Source organism: Nannobrachium achirus, assembly GCF_963921795.1.
Source record: "Nannobrachium achirus genome assembly, chromosome: 4".
Taxonomy (NCBI): domain Eukaryota; kingdom Metazoa; phylum Chordata; class Actinopteri; order Myctophiformes; family Myctophidae; genus Nannobrachium; species Nannobrachium achirus.
Window position 1 is genome coordinate 22,209,641 of NC_137813.1, and position 22,489 is coordinate 22,232,129.

At 41.8% G+C, this 22,489-nt stretch overlaps 2 protein-coding genes across 2 annotated transcripts in view; both read right to left on the reverse strand.

Moving 5' to 3' along the window:
- Positions 1 to 139: 139 nt before the first annotated feature.
- Positions 140 to 16,537, reverse strand: sdr42e2 (short chain dehydrogenase/reductase family 42E, member 2; the record flags this gene model as incomplete). Its single annotated transcript, XM_080723150.1, has 11 exons — positions 140 to 382; positions 2,555 to 2,628; positions 3,440 to 3,503; positions 3,595 to 3,660; positions 6,833 to 6,970; positions 9,044 to 9,126; positions 11,223 to 11,298; positions 12,204 to 12,322; positions 13,860 to 13,917; positions 14,822 to 14,917; positions 16,076 to 16,537. 11 exons carry the CDS (start codon positions 16,535 to 16,537, stop codon positions 140 to 142), a joined length of 1,479 nt encoding a protein of 492 aa, XP_080579276.1.
- vwa3a (von Willebrand factor A domain containing 3A) overlaps positions 16,538 to 22,489 on the reverse strand; it is a gene marked incomplete at both ends in the record, with an annotated part of 42,605 nt that continues 36,653 nt past the window's right edge. The window contains 2 exons of the mRNA XM_080723151.1: positions 16,538 to 16,550; positions 21,256 to 21,353. Of these exons, the coding sequence (XP_080579277.1) occupies positions 16,538 to 16,550; positions 21,256 to 21,353 (111 nt within the window). The remainder of the gene's footprint in view (positions 16,551 to 21,255; positions 21,354 to 22,489) is intronic.

Genomic DNA, 22,489 nt, shown 5'->3' on the forward strand with positions numbered 1-22,489 from the left:
TTGGTTTGTTTACTGTTGAGTGAGAAAACAATGTTGCACATTAAGCTAATCATCTGGGGAACCCCCCAAAATAATTTGGGGACCGCCCCTGGGGGTCCCGACCCACAGGTTGAGAACCACTGCACTAGACTAGGCTAGGCTAGTACTGCCAGAGACGGAAGCACAGCAGTAACAGCATCAGGCAGAGTCCCAGCACCACAAGCACTAGCAGAGGCTGGTTCCAGGAAGGAGAGGATCCGGAGGGCGAGGATCCGGAGGGCGGTGGTCCAGCCTTCAGGTACTGTTCCACTGAGTCTGCCAGGGTGTAGTGCTGAGGACAGAAGCCCAACTCCCGACGTGCCTTGTCAATCTTGAAGGTGTGGCTCACCGCTATGTTCCTCACCTAGGATTTTAGAGAAGATGCTCAATTAGACGCAGACCGTCATCCATTTAGCGATCACCTACACATCCGAAGTTAGACGAAGGCCGTGTTTAAAGGTGTCCAGTCTTATCCGGAGGCTGGAAGAAGCTAAAGGTCAGAGTGTGAGGTAAATGTTTTAGATTAACCCCAGTTGGAGAAACATTTGTTTAACACATGTGCCACCTGAGGCCTGATACTGATGATGTCTCTTGCCTCTGTATCTTCTTTCTGTCTGCCTGGGGATAAGGTGTCTGCATGGAAAGTATCCATAGCGATGGATGGAGACAGCACTCCTAGACAGACATGGTCCAAGACATGCGCACACAGGAATCTCTGTCTCAAAGAAGTATATGGGTTCATACTGTTAAACCTGACCCATTCCCCTCAACCCACATTCCAGGCATCACCCATCATTGTTGATTCAAACATAATATGTCATAAGCTATTTACTTTCCCATAGCAATTACCCACCTAGATTTGGAAAATAAAAAGGGCTATAGTATAGTAGTCTACTGCTCTATAGTCACTGATGAAATGATGTGTTATTGGTACTATGGTGCGTGGATAGTTTAGTTTTCCACTTTTTGATTGATGTTTGTTATTCTAAACTGGTTTCAAAGCGTGTAGCCCTCTGATCTCTGCTATTGTATCAGAGCTCATCAGTTACGGTTCCACTTCACACTCACAGTCTGAACTATTTAGAGACGGCCTAAAAGCAGCTGTCACGTCACATCATCAGTGGCTGTGTAGTCTCGCGTGGCCAGACTGTTGCCTTACACATGCTTCCGTCATACAGTCTGGAGCACGGAAGCTCTGATCTTGAGCAATTGATAAAGTGAATGTGAAGCCTCCTTGCAACTTCCGTTTCGTCTTTACAGTCACGCGAATTTATCCCAATACAGATCAAAATCATCTAGGCATATATAGCTTGTTGCTTAGCAGAAATGGGAATACCAAAATTCAATGTACAGATAACGGAACAGAAATGCCAGCTTCCTCTCTCGGATTTCGGGATCCAGACTATCTGGCATTCGGAGGCTACACGAGACTAGTGGCTGTATACACTGTGGTGAGGTGAGGTCACTTCCTGTAACCTTCAGCTTGAACTTCCTGTCCTGACCCACGCTGGTTTATGTTTTATTCACAGGGCAATCATCAATCCCCTGCCCCAGCCAGCAGTCATCTGACTGAATGAGCCCTGGGTTCAGGCCTACGGCAAAGCTTTGGTTTCTCTGACTCATCACACATTCATGAAGACATTACTCATCACGGTTGTGCCAGCTCTTGGCTGTTAAAGCTACTCCAGTGCTAGGGCAGCCAGAATGACTGTAACCAGCCCACGACCTCTTGAATTAACTCAATGTCTTTAGACGAATTGACATCCCACTGACTGACGTGCTGTCCACCAGTCACAGCTGACCGAATTTGAGATATCAGACAAAGGAACCTTTGTCTACTGTTGATTTTCCATCAACTGTGAAACCATTAAAGGTTCATTTTGATTAGGACTTATCCATAATTAATTCATGCACAAACAGATTGCATTAGATGGAGCGAGCAGGGGCTGGGCTAGTGTTTGGAAAATACTCGCTCTAATGAAGTCTGTCTTCACTGTCGTGGGTGAGAGGGCCCCCGTGAGACTTAAACAAGACTCTAATCATCAGCGAGCAGGTAACCCAAGACCCCATCCCCATCCCCATCCTATCACACACACACACACACACACACACACACACACACACACACACACACACACACACACACACACACACACACACACACACACACACACACACACACACACACACTCATGCAATTCCCTGCCTACACAACCCCAAGCACAGTACTATACAGTAATGGTACTGTAGGAAACAGGTGGCCCGTGGGCCAGAACTGGCAAATGTTTTTGTAAATAATTCATAATAACTGACTGACAGTCCCACATAGGATTGATCAAATCATGTAGGATGAACACATACTTATGTTGCCAGTATCTCCAGATAACATGTTAATTGTAAACCTTTTGAGGAACTAATGTCCTATAAGTGCCACATTCAAGTATGGGGCCTGCACCAAATGATTACACCAGGCATTTCTGTATGCATGTATGAAATGTGTGGAAGAGTTTTAAGAAGGAAGGTACAGTGTGTTTACCTCATTTCTGGTGAAGAGGATAGGGACTTCTACGATGGGTTTCAAGACTATGTGCAAATATTCAATGAGGATTGCTGTAGATGAGAGAGAAAAAACTACATATTAGCCGATTTTCAGACTGGTACCGGTATTAGTCATAGTAAGGTAGTATGTCTATAACCTCCACAATAGTTGGCAGTGTTTTCTGTCTTGCTATAGATTCTGTCTTGAGTTTCAACTGCATGTGGCTGCAGAGCGTGGCCCATGGAATGAACATGAAGGATGTAACCTGACTGACTCACAAACTAAATGTGGATGTTTAACATCCGTTTAGTTCTTTCTGTGGTCGGCAACAATAAAATTGACTGTAAATATAAATCTCCACCGATGAGAACTTATGCACAATGTATACTTGCACATGTACCGCAGGTATGTACTTGTAAGAATATGAAAAAGGTAGCTCATCCCAAACCTCAAGTCAATACAGGACAAAATACAAATATTTACACAGCTAAGAGCAACAGGAAGTGATGCCCACATTTCACGCAAGGGCTCATGGGACACTGGAAACTTGTGGCCTACTGAATTTTGGGTTTAGCACTCAATGAGAAATCCCACTGTTGAAGCACAACCTCTTTTCCTAAGTCAGTACTGTTGATACTGTCAGAAAGGATCTGAGCAGGCGAACTCCAACATTTCATTAAATACAGCACAAAGTGAGGATTCTATCGCTTGAATTGACTACACTGACTATGAGTAATGACTGCACATCCATCATAAAAAGCGGGGATGTTCTCCTTTAACATAAACAACACAGAAGTCATACCGGTATAGAGCATAGTCACAATTTTAAAACAAGTGACTAATGATACCACAAAGGGAAGGTGCATGAGTACGAGAGTCTACCTGCTGAGTAGACCAATGACACAGGCAGGCGTATCAAGGGTCTCCTGTAACCCAGCTTTTCAAACTGCAATTAGAGAATAGGAGTGAAGTATGAGGTAAATGCATTATAATCAGTGAATGTCTTGTTGCTGTGACTCCTTGGAAGGGTAACTCACCAGTGGTGTTAACCACTCAAACAGGTTCACTGATTCTCCATCATTAATGAAATAGGCCTGTCCACTCTGTAAGAGAAACGTTGACACAAAACATTTGCATTAACACAGTATACACAAATGGTAAAATAAAATGGTAAATGGTGCATTTATATAGCGCTTTTATCCAAAGCGCTTTACAATGTGCATTACATTCACCCATTCACGCACACATTCATACACCGGTGGCGGTGGAAACCATGCAAGGCACCAACCAGCTCACCGGAGGCAACTTGGGGTTCAGTGTCTTGCCCAAGGACACTTCGACATGAAGACAGGAGAAGCTGGGATTTGAACCGCCGACCCATGGAGCATTGGCCAACCCACTCTACCTCCTGAGCTATAGCCGCCCGTACACACGCACGCACGCACGGTCGCACGCGCACACACACACACACACTAGAATCATTGAGGAATTCCTAGTAGTCTAGTCTAGCAGTTATCTTGGCTAGATCAGATTGCTTAGATTACCACCTGCATTGCGCTGTAGTAACAACTTGACACGTTCAGGAGAAACCGTCACGAGGATCAGGTTCATTGGACAAACCTCTGACTTAATTGCATTCAATCAGGGACATTTATAAAGTATAGTGGCCCTATGGAGAGGGCGGGCCTTCCTACAATTCTATTTTACCCTACATACCTTTCCAATAACAAATTATGTAAACATGCAATGTAAACAAAATCGTTGATTTACATCGCTGATTAGTTGACTTGTTGATTACTGCAAGTTACAGTTGACCTGTCTACTTTCCTTTTTTGATAAATTGGTTGATTGAATACTTTATTAACATGCTTATTAACATATTCCTAGACTGTCTTGCAGTAGTCTAAATAATTCATTCCACTGAATCCAACAAACATACGCCTGTGGGATGTGAGTGGCGTATGTGCGAGTGTGTTTGTGTAAACATTTAATCCTCTGAAGTTGTCGTGTAAATTCACATAAAGTAACAAGTAACACAGCCATTAAAGTTATACCATGTAACTTTTTTTATAAAACAAATCTTAAAATTGTCCTAACTCTTAAATCGCTAAAGTTTTAGAACACCCACTCCGTTATTTTCAGCTTCTGAAGCCTTCTCTTTATATGTTTTCTATGATCCTGACCGGGGTCCGGTTTTCGCGCAAAAATTACGTCATCATACACTACCGGCCAATCACAGCGAGGGTTATACACTGCCGGCCAATCACAGCGCATCTTGAAGTGGGGTCGCTAGCTATCACAATAGGGCGGCCATATTTGTAGGCGCCCGTGTGTCTCTATCTATACTCGGGTGAAACACTCCTTTCTCCGGAATGCCTGAACGCACAGGAACCAGGGACCCCTCTAAAGATAGATCTCGGCGAGGTGGAGGCAGACGCGGGGGTGACGCGGGGGTGTGAGGCCCGGTCCGCGGCGAAAAGCGGCCGAAAGACACGGACGCTACTGACCACTAGTTGAGCAACTTACACAGTATAGCTTTAAATGTTTAAATGAAAAAGCAATTGGTTACGTTACTAGTTACCTCTCAAAAAGTAGTACAATAACCAATGTGTTAGTCCCAAACACTGCTTACGCCACTGCAACACTTATTGCATATAACAAATAATTCAATAATCGTCTAATCACAATTATTTAGCATAATAGTCATAATCCTTTCCATGTTGAAAAATGTTCATACATTTTCAAATCAAAACATAAATAAAAAGCAAAATATATTTTTGAAATATGTCAGATAACTCACAAATAGAATGAACCAATGTGGAATGAATGAACCAATATATTTTATTATGTAACGTTTATTAATCTAACATGAGAATGCAAGTGTATAATGTAATATTTAATCTTGGCGTTCAGGCTCAGCTACATTTTTCTCCCTGCTTAGAAACCATCATTAACCATTAAGAGCAGGGATTGGTCAGCTGATTGCCACGTCAGCAAATGACGTGTGGGTCTTGCACAGCACTGAACACACCACATAGGGCAGCACAGTGAGAACTTCTCGAGTATATCTGCCTGAACTCACCTCGCAAGCTTCGTATCATTCATGTCATTTCCTTGTATATTTAAGTCATTTAAGAAATTGCATGTAGTCATACAAATGTGTACCAATGTTCAATACCAAAAATTAAGCGCAGCATGGGAGTCAAGTTGCTGCTCAGCTGTTAGTCAGATGTCAGTCAGCTCTGTTCTCATACCTCATTAACATATCTGCTGGTCATTATGTCACATGACTGCCATACTCCAATCAAAGCTCTCAATCAGTAGGGAAGGCTCCTTTAAATAGAGCTTGCTTTCTCTACCAATGCTTGGTTCCGGAGCTTCGGAATCATTTGCTGCTTGCTTCCCCCTCCACCCCAGCCTCCACCTTTGCACGATCAGTCTGGCTAAGCTCAAATACTTGTGATTGTCTGATTAAGTTACATGTCAATGTGGTTAAGCAAGTACTGTGATCTTGACTAAGTTCATGTCAATGTTGTTAAGCTCAATACTGTGATTTTGTCTAAGTTCATGTCAATGTTGTTAAGCTCAATACTGTGATTTGACTATGTTACATGTCATGGTTATTGCTGTTATTTTGCTATTCTATCCCTATGGGGGGGTATTGTTATGCGTTCCCTGATTTTGCTTAGCATGCTCAGAAAAGCCTGCACAAAATTCAGGGAGCATCTCCGAACGCGGAGCATTTCAAACACCAAGATTAACTGTATTCCATTTATGCAATAAATGGTTAAATCTGCTTGACTGTATTCAATTTATGCAATAAATGGTTAAATCTTCTTGACTGTATTCAATTTATGCAATAAATGGTTAAATCTTCTTGATGTGAATGTTCCTGCCTAAAACACATTTAATCATGGAAAAAGTACTCACATTCTTTACTTAAAGGGGGCCTGTCACCTAAAGGTAAGTGTCACTTTAAGAATCATCTTAAAAAACAAGTTAATATTTTTATGATGCCATTGTGGGGATGCGCAATTATAAACCAATCAAATTAATTGTCTGTATAGCCTGACTGTATGACTACTTACTGTCCTGGTCAGCTGTTGTTGGGCAGATTACACTGAGACAGTTTCAGTTTGAGGATGCACACTGGAGAGAGACCACATGAACTACTGTATCATACTATTATAATTTCGGGGCTGACAGCGGACCTGACATGAACTAGCAGTAGTTTTAGTGGGTTATGGTGTGTTTGGTGTGCAGCAGGCCACTCACAGAGACACAGCTCTTCATGGGCGTGAGAGCCTCGGCAGCCAGTAAGTGAGCCAGCACCAGGTTGTCTACATGAACCCAGTTCATCCGGGCCTGTGGGTCACCGAAACGGAAGCTGAACAGCCGTCGCCTCACATTCACCTGCAGAGAGAAGAACTCGAGTCAGTCCAACGTGTGCATGTGTGTGTGTGTGTGCGTGCGTGCGTGCGTGCGTGCGTGCGTGGGGGTGTCTCTCACACGAGAGAGTGTGTGTGCATGCATGTGTAAGTGTGTTGGGGCTACACAATTAATGAAAAATAATTTAAAATCATGATTGCACGCTTCACAATTATGTACATGTAAATGTGAAACTTTCCCTTGTCTACACCCCATTACACCAGGGGTTAATAACCATAACACTGTATATCCACATCCACAGAGGTCATTACATTCAGCAGTGGTTCTTAACCTTGTCAAGCCATGACCCCCCCAAAATACTCATATCTGAACTGGGGACCCCCACCCTGATAAACACTTGGAATGTAGGAGTTGGGGCATTCGATTTAGTTTGACTCCACAGATAAATTCCACAGATAAATATAAATAGCAAATCTACTGCGTTGTGAGCTTGTAGATCGTCTATTTTCAAATGATTTGCCTGCCTTCTTATATTATATGACAATTTGGCCAATGTGTGATGAATGTCTTTATGGTATACTGTAGTTTGTTGATTGTTTTTGATGCAGTAATGGCCTCTTTTCTTTTGTTTTATCTTTTTCAACTTTTTATATTTTTTTGTAAATGAATGCCCTAGAACACAATGAAAAATAGACATTAACACCCCTTTTTTACATATTTTGCTAAATTCATCATTAACAATCATGATTAATATTAGTGGTTACAATATTAAGATGAATTGGGATTATGGTTTTAATCATAATTAAGCATGTGTGCACGTGTGAATGTGTGCATGTGTTGGTGCAAGTAAGCAAGCATGCAAGTGACCACGTCCGATGAGAGTCTCTGGCCAGGCCACTTTGTCCAACAGTAAACTCTGAGCCAACGCCAACCAAACTTTACGACCTTACACACAGTCTGGCCTGACTGCCTCGGCAATGCCCGGGAGAAAAACAGAAGGGTCGTAATGAGATACCTACAGAGGTCCCCATCAATAATGTACACGCTTCAAGCAGGCACACATGCTGCCAGCTAAGGGCACAGTAATTGGGCTGACACTGGTGTCTCGTGCATGGGGAACAGATCGTACTACAGACCGTAGTAGCAGTCTGACAGTCAATGAGTTTGGTTTGTTTACAGTGGTAGGGCTGCCATTCAACAGTGGTGGAAAAAGTACTCAACATGCTGTAAGTGTCAACACTGCAATGTAGGAATACCCTGTTACTTTAAGTAAAAGTTTGGAATAAAAAAATACTTGTGGACTTAAGCATGTACTGTAAATGCTTAAGTAAACTGAAGTGCGGCCTTCGATTTCTGGCCTACATCTTGGCCCCAACAGCTCAAAGTTTGTTGTCCGTCCAAAAACCCAGGGGAAAAACGTGTTCAAAAACGTCTGCCACAGAGTTTGTTCTACTCCAGGGTCCCATTGGCCAAGCTTTGCAGGACACGTTGTGATTGGCTAGTGGGACACTTGATAAAATTAACTCATATAAATGAAGCTTCAGCGTTAGTTTATGCAGGACATGGGAGTCAAGTCGCTGCTCAACTGTAGTCAGATATCAGTCAGCTCTGTTGTCATACCTCATTAACATATCTGCTGGTCATTATGTCACATGACTGCCATACTCCAATCAAAGCTCTCAATCAGTAGGGAAGGCTCCTTTCAAAAGGGCTTGCTTTCTCTACCAATGCTTGGTTTTCTGAAGCTTCGGAATCATTTGCTGCTTGCTGCCTCCTCCACCCCAGCCTCCACCTTTGCACGATCAGTCTGGCTAAGCTCAAATACTTGTGATTGTCTGATTAAGTTGCATGTCAATGTGGTTAAGCTCAAATACTGTGATCTTGACTAAGTTCATGTCATGTTGTTAAGCTCAATACTGTGATTTTGACTAAGTTCATGTCATGTTGTTAAGCTCAATACTGTGATTTTTTTCTTTTGATTTTTTTTTTAAACTATGTTACATGTCAAGGTTAAGCTCAAATACTGTGATTTTGACTAAGTTACACGTCAATGTATTGCTATTATTCTGCTATTGTATCCCACTGCCTGCCACTCACCATCACTCTGTGGAGATGTCTTCTCTCCTCTGGGCCGTAGATTCCAGACGGACGGAGGACGCATGTCCGCAATACACCTCCACCTTTAATATGAGGGGAAGTCAGACTTTAACTTTAACAGACTTTAACTTGTTCTTTTTTGTCTTGTTTGTTTGTTTTTAATGAATAGCAAATATAAGGCATATAAAGTACATAGTTCAGCAGGTCAATACAAATCTGATTGTCACACTTTCAGTACCAACACAGAAATAAAAATAGCAAGAAGAAAAGAACCAGAAGAAAAAGAGTGTGGTTGAGTCCAAAAGCTTTTTTCATTTCATATTTTTCAAGGAGAGGAGATACAGTATTGACAATTCAGATTTGAAAGCTGAGAATGAGAGTATTTATGCCATATCACAAAAGCAATACATGAACTGCAAAAGATATTTTGTTGTTTTCTTGTATTGTAGAACTGTCAACTTCATTCTATATGCTGGTCACATATATATATATATATATATATATATATATATATATATATATATATATATATATATATTAGACAAGAAAAACACTACTCATATCAATATGAAGGGGGGAAATTATTTAAGGTTGACAGCTATTGAATAGTCTTGGCTGGTTTTTCCAATATATGATAATGATTTCCTTAATTAGCTGTCTAACTAACACATACAGTATTTGTGCACTCAAATGTATTCCAACTAGCCGATGACACAGGATTATTCAAATGCTCCATGTAGCACTTATAATGACACCCTCTATTACCACCCATTCTAAAGTCATGCTATACATTAGCCTGAACAAATACAGTAAATAACTAGTAAGACGCCTCAGGGCATCATGCAACCTCGCCCGTCGTGCCAATTCTTGGCCATCTGGCCAGTGATGTATATCGGAACAGTTACCCATATATGGAGAACCCTGGTACTGTATATGGAGATATGCTGTGAGAGCCCAAACATGCTTACTCAGTTATTCGTTAACTTATGTGAAAGTCCTATGACGTCTATGACATCTGATATCATACATCCCTTTTATGCCCATACACCAGCCACACAGATATGGGATGTCTTGGCCATCTGTCTTGGCCATATATGGATTCAGTTAGTGTGGTATGTGGCCGATGTGGCCTCCATATACCGGTATGGGCATTCCCATATGAAGTCCTGTTAGATATGGGCTTAAAATTGATGACATCAGGGAACTCCATATGTGCATAAAAGGGACTCTGTTAGTGTGACATCACAGGGCCAGAGCGGCAAACCGTTTCTGTTAGAGTGGTTCCCCTGACATCACAGTGACATCAGAGCATGATGTCAGAGCGACAAACCCATAGAACCACAGTGTCAGGTGTGACAGACAGACAGACAGACAGACAGACAGACAGACAGACAGACAGAGACCGTTCACATACTAATCTGCGACCTATACGGTCGCAATTATTGATGTAAACCACATCCTCCTGCAGCAGATGCATTAGCTTTAGACTTGCGTATATAATGACATAGCCCATACTCTGAGCTTAATTGCATATAGAAACAAGAGGCCATTGATAGTGTATATCTGTGTATAGGGTTACACCCCGAGACGGAATGCAAAGCTTCCACTTGCTCTCTATGTGAAACACTGGAATTGCCAAAGAGTGAGGTGTGAAGAATTCCCTCACGCACCTTTAAGCAACCGGCAGTTGTACTTTCTAAGGAACCAGGGAAAAGATAAAGATGTGGTGCAAGTGTTAGTGTGTGTCTGTCTGTGAAAGACAAAGCGGGAGAGAGGAAGAGAGAGAGTACTCTAGTGTGTGTGTGAGTGTGCGTGCGTGCGTGCACGCTGCAGACTGCTTGAGACAACCTGGTGTCAGGTGATCACTTCACTCCAGTGGTATATTGTGCTGCCAGCTCTAAATTTAAACTGGTGTCAGCAGGTCTAGTTGGATTGGATTGCACACGTTGGTGTCTATAGCAACAATTAGCTCACATGTTAGGCACATGTACAAACACAAACACAAAAACACACACGCACGCACGCGCACACACACACACACACACACACACACACACACACACACACACACACACACACACACACACACACACACACACACACACACACACACACACACACACACACACACATTGTATTATCACTCATCACCATTCCTAACACACAGATCATGACTCACCTTTAAGCAAGCATCCATTGGCAGAGAGGACCAATTGGTCTGCAACGGCTTTGGTTCTGGAGTAATGGTCTACGTGCTGGAACAGAGATGATCGTCATATGTTAGAGATCAATTGCCTCACTCTCTCTCCTCATTCAGTTTGAAGCACAGTCAAGATCCAAAATCAATGATTTTCAGAGCAAATAAGGCAGAATCCCTAAAGCAGGTACATTTACAGTACTTATCACCTCTGTCGGGTGGAAACCAAATATGTCCAAAACTGTTACTTTGCAGAATAAAAAATAGCGAAAAGTAGCAGATCAACAACCTTCAAGCTTTTACATCTACTACTTTTGATGCCTTTGTGTGACACAGTAGTGTGATCAAACAGGGCACACATTTACAAAAAAATCAAACCTCGGTTCGAAGTGGAGCGGTGAATCTGTGAATCTGTGTGTGTGTGTGTGTGTGTGTGTGTGTGTGTGTGTGTGTGTGTGTGTGTGTGTGTGTGTGTGTGTGTGTGTGTGTGTGTGTGTGTTTGTGCCTGCACAACAGCGCCCCTCCTTTAACTAGTGTGGCCACTCAAGGTATTGCCAGGCTACAGACATACCCAGCCAGCCAGCCAGCCAGCCAGCCAGCCAGCCACATAGCCAGCCAGCCACAGACATACCTGTCTATTGGGAGCGCTTTCACCGCTCCAAAAACACAAAAGGTTGGAATAGGTATTGAGATAAGAGGTTTCTGCCCAACAGCAACGTTCCAGATTGCAGACATAATGTTCATCGATCTTTGCTACAGTAATTGTCCTTGGTAGTCTCTAGCGCCATTGGAATGTAGATGTTTGCACCAGAAGAGATCCATTGATCCATTTCATTTTACAAATCACTTTAACACTGGCATCTCTATTTTGGGCAGGACATTATAGGTGAACACACATATATATATATATATATATATATATATATATATATATATATCTTTTCATGTTAAAATTATACTCACCGTGTCCAGAGGCACATAGGGCACAGAATCCTCATCGCCCTCCTCTATTGGCCTGCCAGCAAATACCACGTTGACCGTACTGGTGTACACCAGCCTAGAGATGCCCCGCTCTTTACACACTGAAGGCAGACGATGTAAAAACAGCAAAATTCGAAAATAGAAAATATAGAAAATTCAAATGCAAGATATATAGAATGACACTTACGCTTATCATAAGCACAGGAAAGTGCCTCAGATCACAACATGCAATGGACAATATGACAAACATATAAGACAGAGCAATTTTTCATACATACTGTATGGTTTTTGGGTCGAGACACACTACGGTGGTTCTTAATCATTTTCATGCCAAATTGATACATTTGAAAAGATGTTGGAGGAGAGGATTGTTGTTGTTATAGGCTATGACATTTAGAACAGAATTCTACAACTGTGTTAGTCAAAAAGCAGCCCATGGGCCAGAACTGGCCCGCCAGCGCTAACATCTGGCCCAGCAATGATTGCATCGCATTGATGAGACCGGGAATTTCCATACTTTGAATGTTACAGTGTCAACTTTCCTTTTTAGACAAACCATTTTTCACATGCCTTGACTTATAACCAATACATTGTTTCTCTCTGCTCTAGGAGACCTTGAAACATGAATGAGCTCTTATTCAAAAAGGAGTATGACTCTGTCTCCACAATAAAATGATACCTTTATGGCATTATAGGTATTATTGTAAAGGGTTTGTCCCATTTTCCAGGTCCTACATTTGCTATTACTTGTGTTCTTGCCACCATCTAATGGCTTAGAAAAACATTGGGCCAAGGCCAAACTTACTTGTCGACCCCAGGTCTATTCTGTAGGTAAGGAGATAACAGTGGAGAGAATGAAATTGGAATAGTTATTTTTACATTCTCTCATTGGGCCATTCTAGACGGTGAAATAATTGTGATATTGAACTGTTGCTCATTTTGCTGGACACCATGGAACCCCCTCAAGGACCCCTGGGTGTCTCCGGACCCCACTTTGAGAACCACTGGGCATAGCTACTCGCAGAGGCTTTCACAAACCTAATTGAGTGCCTAGCTAGTGTTGATTTTGACAGCAAATTTAGATTTAGTTTCAGTCCTAATCTTTTGAAGAAAATAATTTTGTAATTTAGTTTTAGTCGAATAAATCTACAGCTGATTTTGTCGTCAAACAATTATCTTGGCAGGCCTTGATGGTGTCGAAATGGCTACTTTTACACTTGGTTGCATGCTGAAAATAGCCAATCTACGAGCTCACGATGCCGCGTTGTGAGCTTGTAGATCTGCTAATTTCAGAGTGCAACAACAGAACGCAACCAAATATAAAATGACTTGTCTTTTAGTTCTACTCAACTATGTCCCTCCCTAACAGTCTTAGTTTTAGTCATCATTGCTTAGTTTTTATTTTGCTTTTATTTAGTTCTCGTCAGTAGAAGAGGTAGTTGACAACATTTTTCGTCATAGTTTTAGTCAACGCTAGTGCCGAGTGGTGTTTACAAACACATTGCCACATCACAGAACACCAAATGCCCTCCAAACATTTACAGTGCTTACAGAGTATGATAGATACCCAGCAACTGGTGACAGCATGCAATCTGTGGAATGATCATAATGTTTGTGTGCGTCAAAAGGTATCTGTACCATTTATAATGTTGTTGGTCCCGCCCACGTTGACAGACTCGACCTGCTCCTTCCTTAACTTTGGAGACACGGAGGAAAACATCACTTATAATTGTCAAAATTGCTGCATGCATCAATCAGTAGGTCTATGATACATTGACCAATGTTTAATCCAGGGTAAGAAGGATATCGATCACCATCTGGAATCAGGTGTTGACAAGAATGACAGTCTTAGATACCGGTACGTCCTGTACAGAACAGGCGGGTTTCGTGTAGAACGAAACTTGTCTGATGGCATTGTACAGCTGATCATGACGGATATTTGGCTGCTTCACCCACACGCACACAATAAACATTACAATGAGCTGGTATGTAGGGTATGGGGTTGATTATATGTTATTATAACACATGGCCTAAGAAAGCTATGTCTGGGAGGTATTACAGTATGCACTTGAGTTGGTGCGCAGTACAAATTGAAAAGTCAGAAGTGAAACATTAATGGTGAACCTAATTAAACAGGTAAACAGTAAAGACCTTGTTTGATTTGGGTTGCTTGACTGCCAATCCAGTTTTAAAAGATGTAGTTGAAGTTGCCATGTTCAGCCTACTGATTATGACTCATGGTATACTTGTTATATTAAGATATAGCGCCTTGGATAAAGCCGCTATAAAAATGCACCATTTACCATTTACCATATTGTTGTGCGTGAGTGTGTGAGCGATAGCAGATCTTTACAATCAGCATGATTAAGATCTTTGCAGATAGTACTGAACATATAGTTCTTTTTACATTGCAACAGCGGGGGAATGTGCACAATGCACATGCTCATCATTCATCACTCTCTGAACATGCTCATCATCTCTGTCTCTTTAGTTCCTCTATTCCATTATTCCTCTAGATTTAACGTGCCGAGCATTGAAACAATCAAATAAAAATAGTTTAAAAGTGTAGCCTATTCTCCAGTCACATTGCACGACCTCACCTGCTCAGGCCCCGACATGCCATAGGAAGCTGTGTGAAATATACATTCCACCCCTTCGCAAACCTTGTGAAGAGAAGCGTAGTCCCGGATGTCACTCTGAATGAACAAGATGGGGAGATGGGAGTTACTTGGTGTGTTGGTGATTCAATTTGACACTTTCTACTGTATATCTACCGGTAGGCTACGTGATAAAACAACTGAAAGCAGGCAGGGGAGGAAAATACCTCAGCTGTATTCTAAACGCAGCAACCGCAACATTATTTAAACAATTGACCCAATTGGATGAGCTGAGCGCTTTGACGCAGCGTAAGTGATATGTTGTGCGCGCCGTGTCAGAGATTATCCCATAGAAGGCCGGCATAATTAAGGTAAGCGACCATGAGGTCCGCAGTTGAAACCCGAATCATGAAACCTGAATCTGGCTCCATTCAGTCAACACCTGGCAGGCACTCCGGGATGGATCGCTCATCTGTGTCTTCTTCCAGCCATCACATACATTAACCACAGGACACCTGCCTGGACTACCCCCCCTCGGGGCTCCCAAGAATGGCACGTGTTCTATCCACCGACCCCCACATATCGGTATGTCGCTGGTATAGCCAAAGCAACATACTTGCACTTACAACAGAACAAAAGTAAATGAATCCTGACAGTAGACTAGTCTGTGACACACACACAGGGGTGTCGCACCAAATTCTGGGCCCTGAGTAGTGTACAAGGATTCACTGCGTTATTGTGTGCTTTAACTATTGAAAAATAGCAGATATACAAGCTCACAGCGCGAGCTTGCACCGAGTGCCGCGCTGCGAGCTTGTAGATCTGCTATTTTTTTTTTTATCGTGAGAATTTGTGCAAGTCTTTGAATGTTTCTATGTCAGTGGTGCTCAAAGGTTTTCATGTGAAGGACCCCCAAAATGATATGTATTTGGTCACGGACCCCCTTCGCAAAATATTTAGTTCCAGGGACCCCCCAGAAGCAAAATTTGAGTTACAAATGTTCGCTTAAAAAAATATTCAAAAGATTATGAATGATGATTCATAATCTTTGATTATGATATGAAAATATATTCAAAGATTTGCACACATTTTCACGACAAGTAGCAGATCTACAAGCATGGCACTCAGTGCCGCACTGTGAGCTTGTATATCTGCTATTTTTCAATAGCTAAAGTATAAAATAATTAAGGCCCCTCCACCTTGGGCCCTGGTAACTCAGTCGCACTTTTCCCCACCTTGTGACGCCCCTTCCCTCACCTGGTGGAAGACGGCTCCATCTGGAGTATCCCAGGGTGGCTTGTGCAAGTCCATTAAGATCACTGAGATTCCCCGGCTGGCCAGCGCCCTGCCCAGTCTGAAGCCGAAGTACCCACCTCCGCCCGTGACCAGCACCTTCCCGGGACCCCGGCTCCGCGGCAGAGCTGCCCCTTCTCCCAGTCTGGAGGTTGCACAGTCTTGGCTACCACCACTCCAGCCCCCCACTGCTCCGTTGACCTTGTGCCGGACGACTGAGCTCGGAGCGGATGCCATGGCGGCGGTCGGCTGGTTGACCCAGGGCTGGTGGGTGATGGTGTGGAGGTTGTGGAACTGGTGTCCGTTGGCCTGCAGGCGGCACAGACCGCTGCCGGGGTTGGACAGGGAGACACCGGGGCAGGGCAGCTGTTCCACCTGACACACAGAGCCTCCAATGTCATTCATACTGGGACCACACAGCTCCATTCACTGTCTGTAACTGTTGGGAGCACGGGAAGGAGAGAGGACGAAAGAGGACACGGTGACGTGGTGGTTATGGAGTGCACAACTGAAAGTTCATCGATGTTTGAACAAACCAAAGTTAAAACATTAACTGATAAAAAAAGAAAAAAAGCTGAATATACAACACACAGTACAGTAACTTATGTGGGACAATAGGAGCTGGCAACTGTAAAATAATAGGAGATAAAACAAGCCACAAATATGTGTGGTAACCGTTAGTAACCGCACACTCAGGTCAAAGAAATTGTTGCAAACAAGGCACTGCTATTCAGGATGACATGATGAGCAATGTGCTTCGCTTAGTGCTTCGTCAGCTGCAACATGTTGCTCATGTCATCCTGAATACAAGATCCTTGTTTGCAGCCATTGTTGGACCTGAGTGTGTGGCTACTGCCACACATATTTGTGTCTCATTTGACCTTTTTAACACATAGAATGTTTAGCAGTCTGGCATGGGCTAATCAGATGCATATAGATGCTGAGGCAGGAGGAGGCTCATTTATCACAGTGCAATAGCTGCTCTTAAAGGTGTACCGGTAGTTCACCCCCAAAATGATTTTTTTTTCCTATCGATTACTCACCGCATAGAGACTTGAATTCATGGATATTTTTTTGTATTTGTCGCATTCCTAAGACAATAATTTGATTTCAATAAATGTACCCCCATGGGGGTAAATTTACTATAATCAGTAATCACCTTTTTGTCTGCGACAAATACAACAAAATATTATTTAACTCAAGTGTCCATCGGGTGAGTAATCAATAGAAAAAGGTCATTTTGGGGGTGAACTACTCCTTTAAAGGGACGCAGGACGCTATCACAATTTTCAAGATTATATGTCTATTATATGTCTTTTGTATTGGTATTTTAGGGCACTGGTTCTCAAACTTTTTGTTCACTTGGTTCCATTTGTACACTGTCAGAGTTACAGACTTTTATGGGGCAATTTAGACCCCCATAAAGGAACCCACAGAGTCCCTGGAATCCACTTTGAGAACAGCTGTTTTAGAAAATCATTTTCTCAATATTTTCTCATACTCAATTAAGTAGATTTATTCAATTCAATTATCGAATTGGTTCACGAATAAAACATTCAAAATGAACAAAAAACAAAGAAAGCATCCTTATATTGACAATAAAGTCCTAAGCCAACTTAGGAGACAAGTGCTATAATAACAATAGTGATCAAGCAGTCAGTGACTGACTGACATTAGCCTATGCCAAATCACATGCAGGGTAATTGATTGATTGATTGATATTGATTGAAGAATTTATTAGAAGTTTGCATAGGAAAACGTACTGTTTCATGACAGTAGCCTACAACTCACTGGTAGGCTACAAGGTCAACTAAAAGGAGATCCTAGTAAGCTTTTCGGCTTATTTACACAGGAACCACTTTAATAGGCCTATATAGCCTCATATAACATTGAAAGACAGACGGATAGAACACAGTATTGTATAGGGAAATGTCAATAACAAGATAATTAGGCTAGCCAAGGCATTATCCGATTTAATTTTAGGCCTAAGGCCTACTCTAGGCATCATCAAGAGTCAGGACGTTTAGAACAGTCGTTCAATATGAAAGCCCTAGAATTTTAAAAGTTGTCTAATTGTATTCAAAGTAGACCTACAATAAAGTTTTAGGATGAACTAGAATTCGAGTCTTCAGAATTAAACGTAAATGTAAGCCTACCGTAGTACCGTACTGTAAAGACAATTAGCCACCCAACCGGTGCTTTGCAATTTATAGTGATTTATAGCGCAACATGGTGATGCTATAAATAAATAGGCTCTACACAATTAAGAAAGGTAAAATAAACAAAATAAACAAATGTAATGATTTAAAAGGAAGATAATGAGAGTAAAGGCACACGAGTCAATGGCACACCCTAGATTCTTCCTAACTCTGACTAAACTTAATCAATTTACCTTTTTTTCTTTTCTTTTTGTAATTCTTTGAGTTTAGTTATAATCCACAGGGTAGGCTCCCGCTCTGATCACATGAATAGTTGGATCTTTCCCCGTGGATCCTCTTCAAAGAGTCCCTGGCTGCATGTCAGCCTGACCTGAGTCACACTGTCACCTGTACAGTGAGTGTGTACACTGCACTGCTCTATAATCAGAGCGCGATGTCACCTGCGCTTTTACCTGCGAGTCACCTACCGTAAATATTGTAGAAGGCGCGAATACTCTCGTTGCCGATGTAATGATGATGCAACCAACAAATTGAGAAGGGGTCTTTAACTTTTTTTTTTTTCTCTCTCTCAGTTAAGGACCCTTAACTGAGAGAGAGATGAAGAACCCCCCCCCCCCACTACATAGGCAGATTGCAGATTAAACATTTCCATAGATCAGTGGTTCTCAACCTGTGGGTCGGGACTCGGGATCCCCAGGGGGGGGTCCCCAAATTATTTTGGGGGGGTCCCCAGACGATTAACTTAATGTGCAACATTGTTTTCTCATGCAACAGTAAACAAACCAACGTTCAAGTGTAAAGAGGATATATGCACATTTCTAAAGTGACAATTTAAGGACTTTTTAATACCTCTAAAATGACAAATTGAACATTGGCCAAATAGTCAAATATTAGAGACAGAAATTGTGAAAATAACCGATCTACATGATCACAACGACTCTTAACGCCAGGCGTTGTGAACATGTAGATCTGCTATTTTCATGTAGATCTGCTATTTTCACAACAGAACTGTGTTATACAAAATGTAATGCCTCAACTCTCGGTGCTCGTCAGGGTGGTGGTGGTGGTGGTGGGGGGGGTCCCAGTTAAAATATGATTATTTTGGGGGTCGCGGGCTGAAAAGGTTAAGAACCGCTGCCTTAGCTGAGAGAGAGAGAGATGAAGCAGGGACCCCCCCCCCACACTACATATATAGGCTACTGTATGATATTGTGTTGCAGATTAAACATTTTTATAGATCATCTTCACACATGTGTGTGAAAAATGAATGTTTTTTGTTTATTTCAGACATTTAACCCACAGAAACCCTCAATAGACTACTTATAGTCAGGGGCGTCACAAGGGGTAGGAAAGTGGGACTGAGTTACTAGGGCCCAAGGTGGTAGAGGGGCCTTAATTATTGTATACTTTAACTATTGAAAAATAGCAGATATACAAGCTCACAGCGCAGCACCGAGTGCCGCGCTGCGAGCTTGTAGATCTGCTATTTTTGAAAAGTCGTGAAAATGTGTGCAAATGTTTGAATATGTGTGAGCGAACATTTGTAACTCAAATTTTGCTTCTGGGGGGTCCCTGGAACTCAATATTTTGAGATGGGGTTCCGTGGCCAAATACATACCATTTTGGGGGTCCTTAACATGAAAAGGTTTTGAGCTCCACTGACATAGAAACATAGGTTTTTCAAAAAAACTACAAAGATTTGAAATATTCAAAGACTTTCATGATTTTTCAAAAATAGCAGATCTACAAAAACTCAGAAGGATTTGAAATATTCAAAGACTTTCATGATTTTTCAAAAATAGCAGATCTACAAGCTCGCAGCCGCGCTGTGAGCTTGTATATCTGCTATTTTTCAATAGTTAAAGCACAGGGGCCCCGCAGTGAATCCTTGTACCCAGGGCCCAGAATTTGGTGCGACACCCCTGCTTATAGTAAACTTGACCATTGTCTCTGTACTTGATTTGCTCTTTTCCCCCTCTACGCCAAACCTCTTTGCCAAAAATAGCCGATCTATAAGCACACAACGACTCGTGCTGGTTGTACCTGCTATTTTAAGCTAATGTTCCCCCTATAATAGGGATTCTAAGTGGTTAAAAATAGTATAGGAAATATGATGAGGATCTAGTTGATAAAATCACCAGACTAAAGCGAGGTATAGCTTATTAGAGTTTATTTGTTTTAAAACTTAAAGTGGATTTATATCGTATTTTAGGCTACATGTGTCCAACTGAACACATAGGCCTACAGACTTTGATTACACATTGTGCAATGCAATCATCAATTTTGAATTACTATATTTTCACAGATGAATTACATGAAATGTAATATTACTAGTAATATTCCTAGGACTTCGCGCCCTCCGGGCGCTCAGGCAGGACTGCTCTATATTTGATCAACATAAGGGTTTAGGTTTTAAGTCAGATTAAAATGTTTTCAAAAATCCATTTTTAGATTAACACACACAAACAATTACAGCATGTGGATGGCGGCCATTTTGGCAGGCATCTTGAAGAAGGTGTGCAGAAAGCTGATTACATGAATTCATTTTTTATAATTTTTTATCAGCATCACAGGCTGCCCAGAGAGCAGTGAACACATTGCTGTCTCATATATTAGTGAACAGTGCCCCCCAGTGGCGACAGGGGGCGAATCAGGCTTCAAATATGTCCGTTTTGTGGAGGCTTCATGTCCGTTTTGTGGAGGCTTCATGTCCGTTGTGTGGAGTGTGGGCGTGGCTCTTAAAGGAATGTATATATAAGATAGCAGTGATGTGCTATTTATCCCAATCCCAATATGGATGTGCTACTTCCACGGACACAAGATGGAAATAAATTCAGCCATTTTAGGTCAGCTTGCATCGGCAGTCTTCTTTGTAATGATGTCTCTGTAAAAGAAGAAGTATTTAGTCTCGGCAAAATCAAGCTATACATTTATTTAAACTCTAATGTGTAGCTTTTTTCCATACATAATTGACCATACACCAACCTAAAAGACTGAGCCTGTTTCCGAAACAGTGCTAATTTGTTAATTTCACGAGCTAATCCTCTTAAATCATCTCCCTCGAAGTCTGGAAGCTCTGGAGACTGTTGGGTGGAAAGCACAGAGAGAAGCCATCAGCATGTCATGTTCATAAAGGTTTAATACATTTTACATACATATTATTTGGTTCTGATTTGTATCTTCCTGGTATAACACGGTCCACATTTGCATCAAACACAATTCTATTTTCAGGATCTATATTCAAAGTAAAATGTTGTTTTTGTTGGCTATCTCTGTAATGATGTCTGCCAATAGAAACTGTGTGTGTGTGTGTGTGTGTGTGTGTGTGTGTGTGTGTGTGTGTGTGTGTGTGTGTGTGTGTGTGTGTGCGTGCGTGCGTGCGTGCGTGTGTTACAGTAATCTCATGATAGCAGATCAGTCACACAGGTCTCATTCCTGAACATGTGCTGCCATACTCTGCCACATTTTACATATCATATACCATAGCTTAGCTGTGTACAACATTGTAACATGATGTTTGTCCCAGTGATGTGAACATGCCAGCACCTTTCAATGTGTTCACTGTCCAAAGATTTCTCTCCATATTTTCTTCTGGTTGTAACATTAATGATATGTCAGTCCTTTATTATGTCCCTTCTCCCCATGGCCCCACCCCTTTTCATACTCACGCACAACCCCAAAACATTGTCATCACATTCCCCAGACGGACAGAAAGCTGGAGAAGGGTAGGGCATTGCCTCCTGGTGGAGATTTGCACTCTTCAGAGCTAAGTCCTTGTTCTAGTTGTGATTTTAGGTTTATGCGCTTAAAAAAAGAAAGTAAATCAGTATACAGTATACTAATACTGTATGCTAGGTTATGGGTATATAGCATTTTGTCTTTACATTTAAATAATCTACATGTACATGTTTTATATTGTTGCACCTTCATGTTTTTGTTTTATGTTGTATTGAATGTCCAGAGGACCACAATGGAAATAAGCCTTCATGCTTAATTATGCACAATCAATCAATCAATCAATCAATCAATCAATCAATCAATCAATTCTCTCTCTGTCTATGTGCTTATTCCACCAGCCCTGTAAGGTTCATGTTTTAGCATCAAGACACAAACATTGAACTCTCTGTTCTGCCAGTCTCCTTGCCACTTTCGTCAGCTCAAGTCTTTGGTTCGCGACTAAAACATTTCTCACATGTTGTGTGTGTGTGAGTGAGTGAGT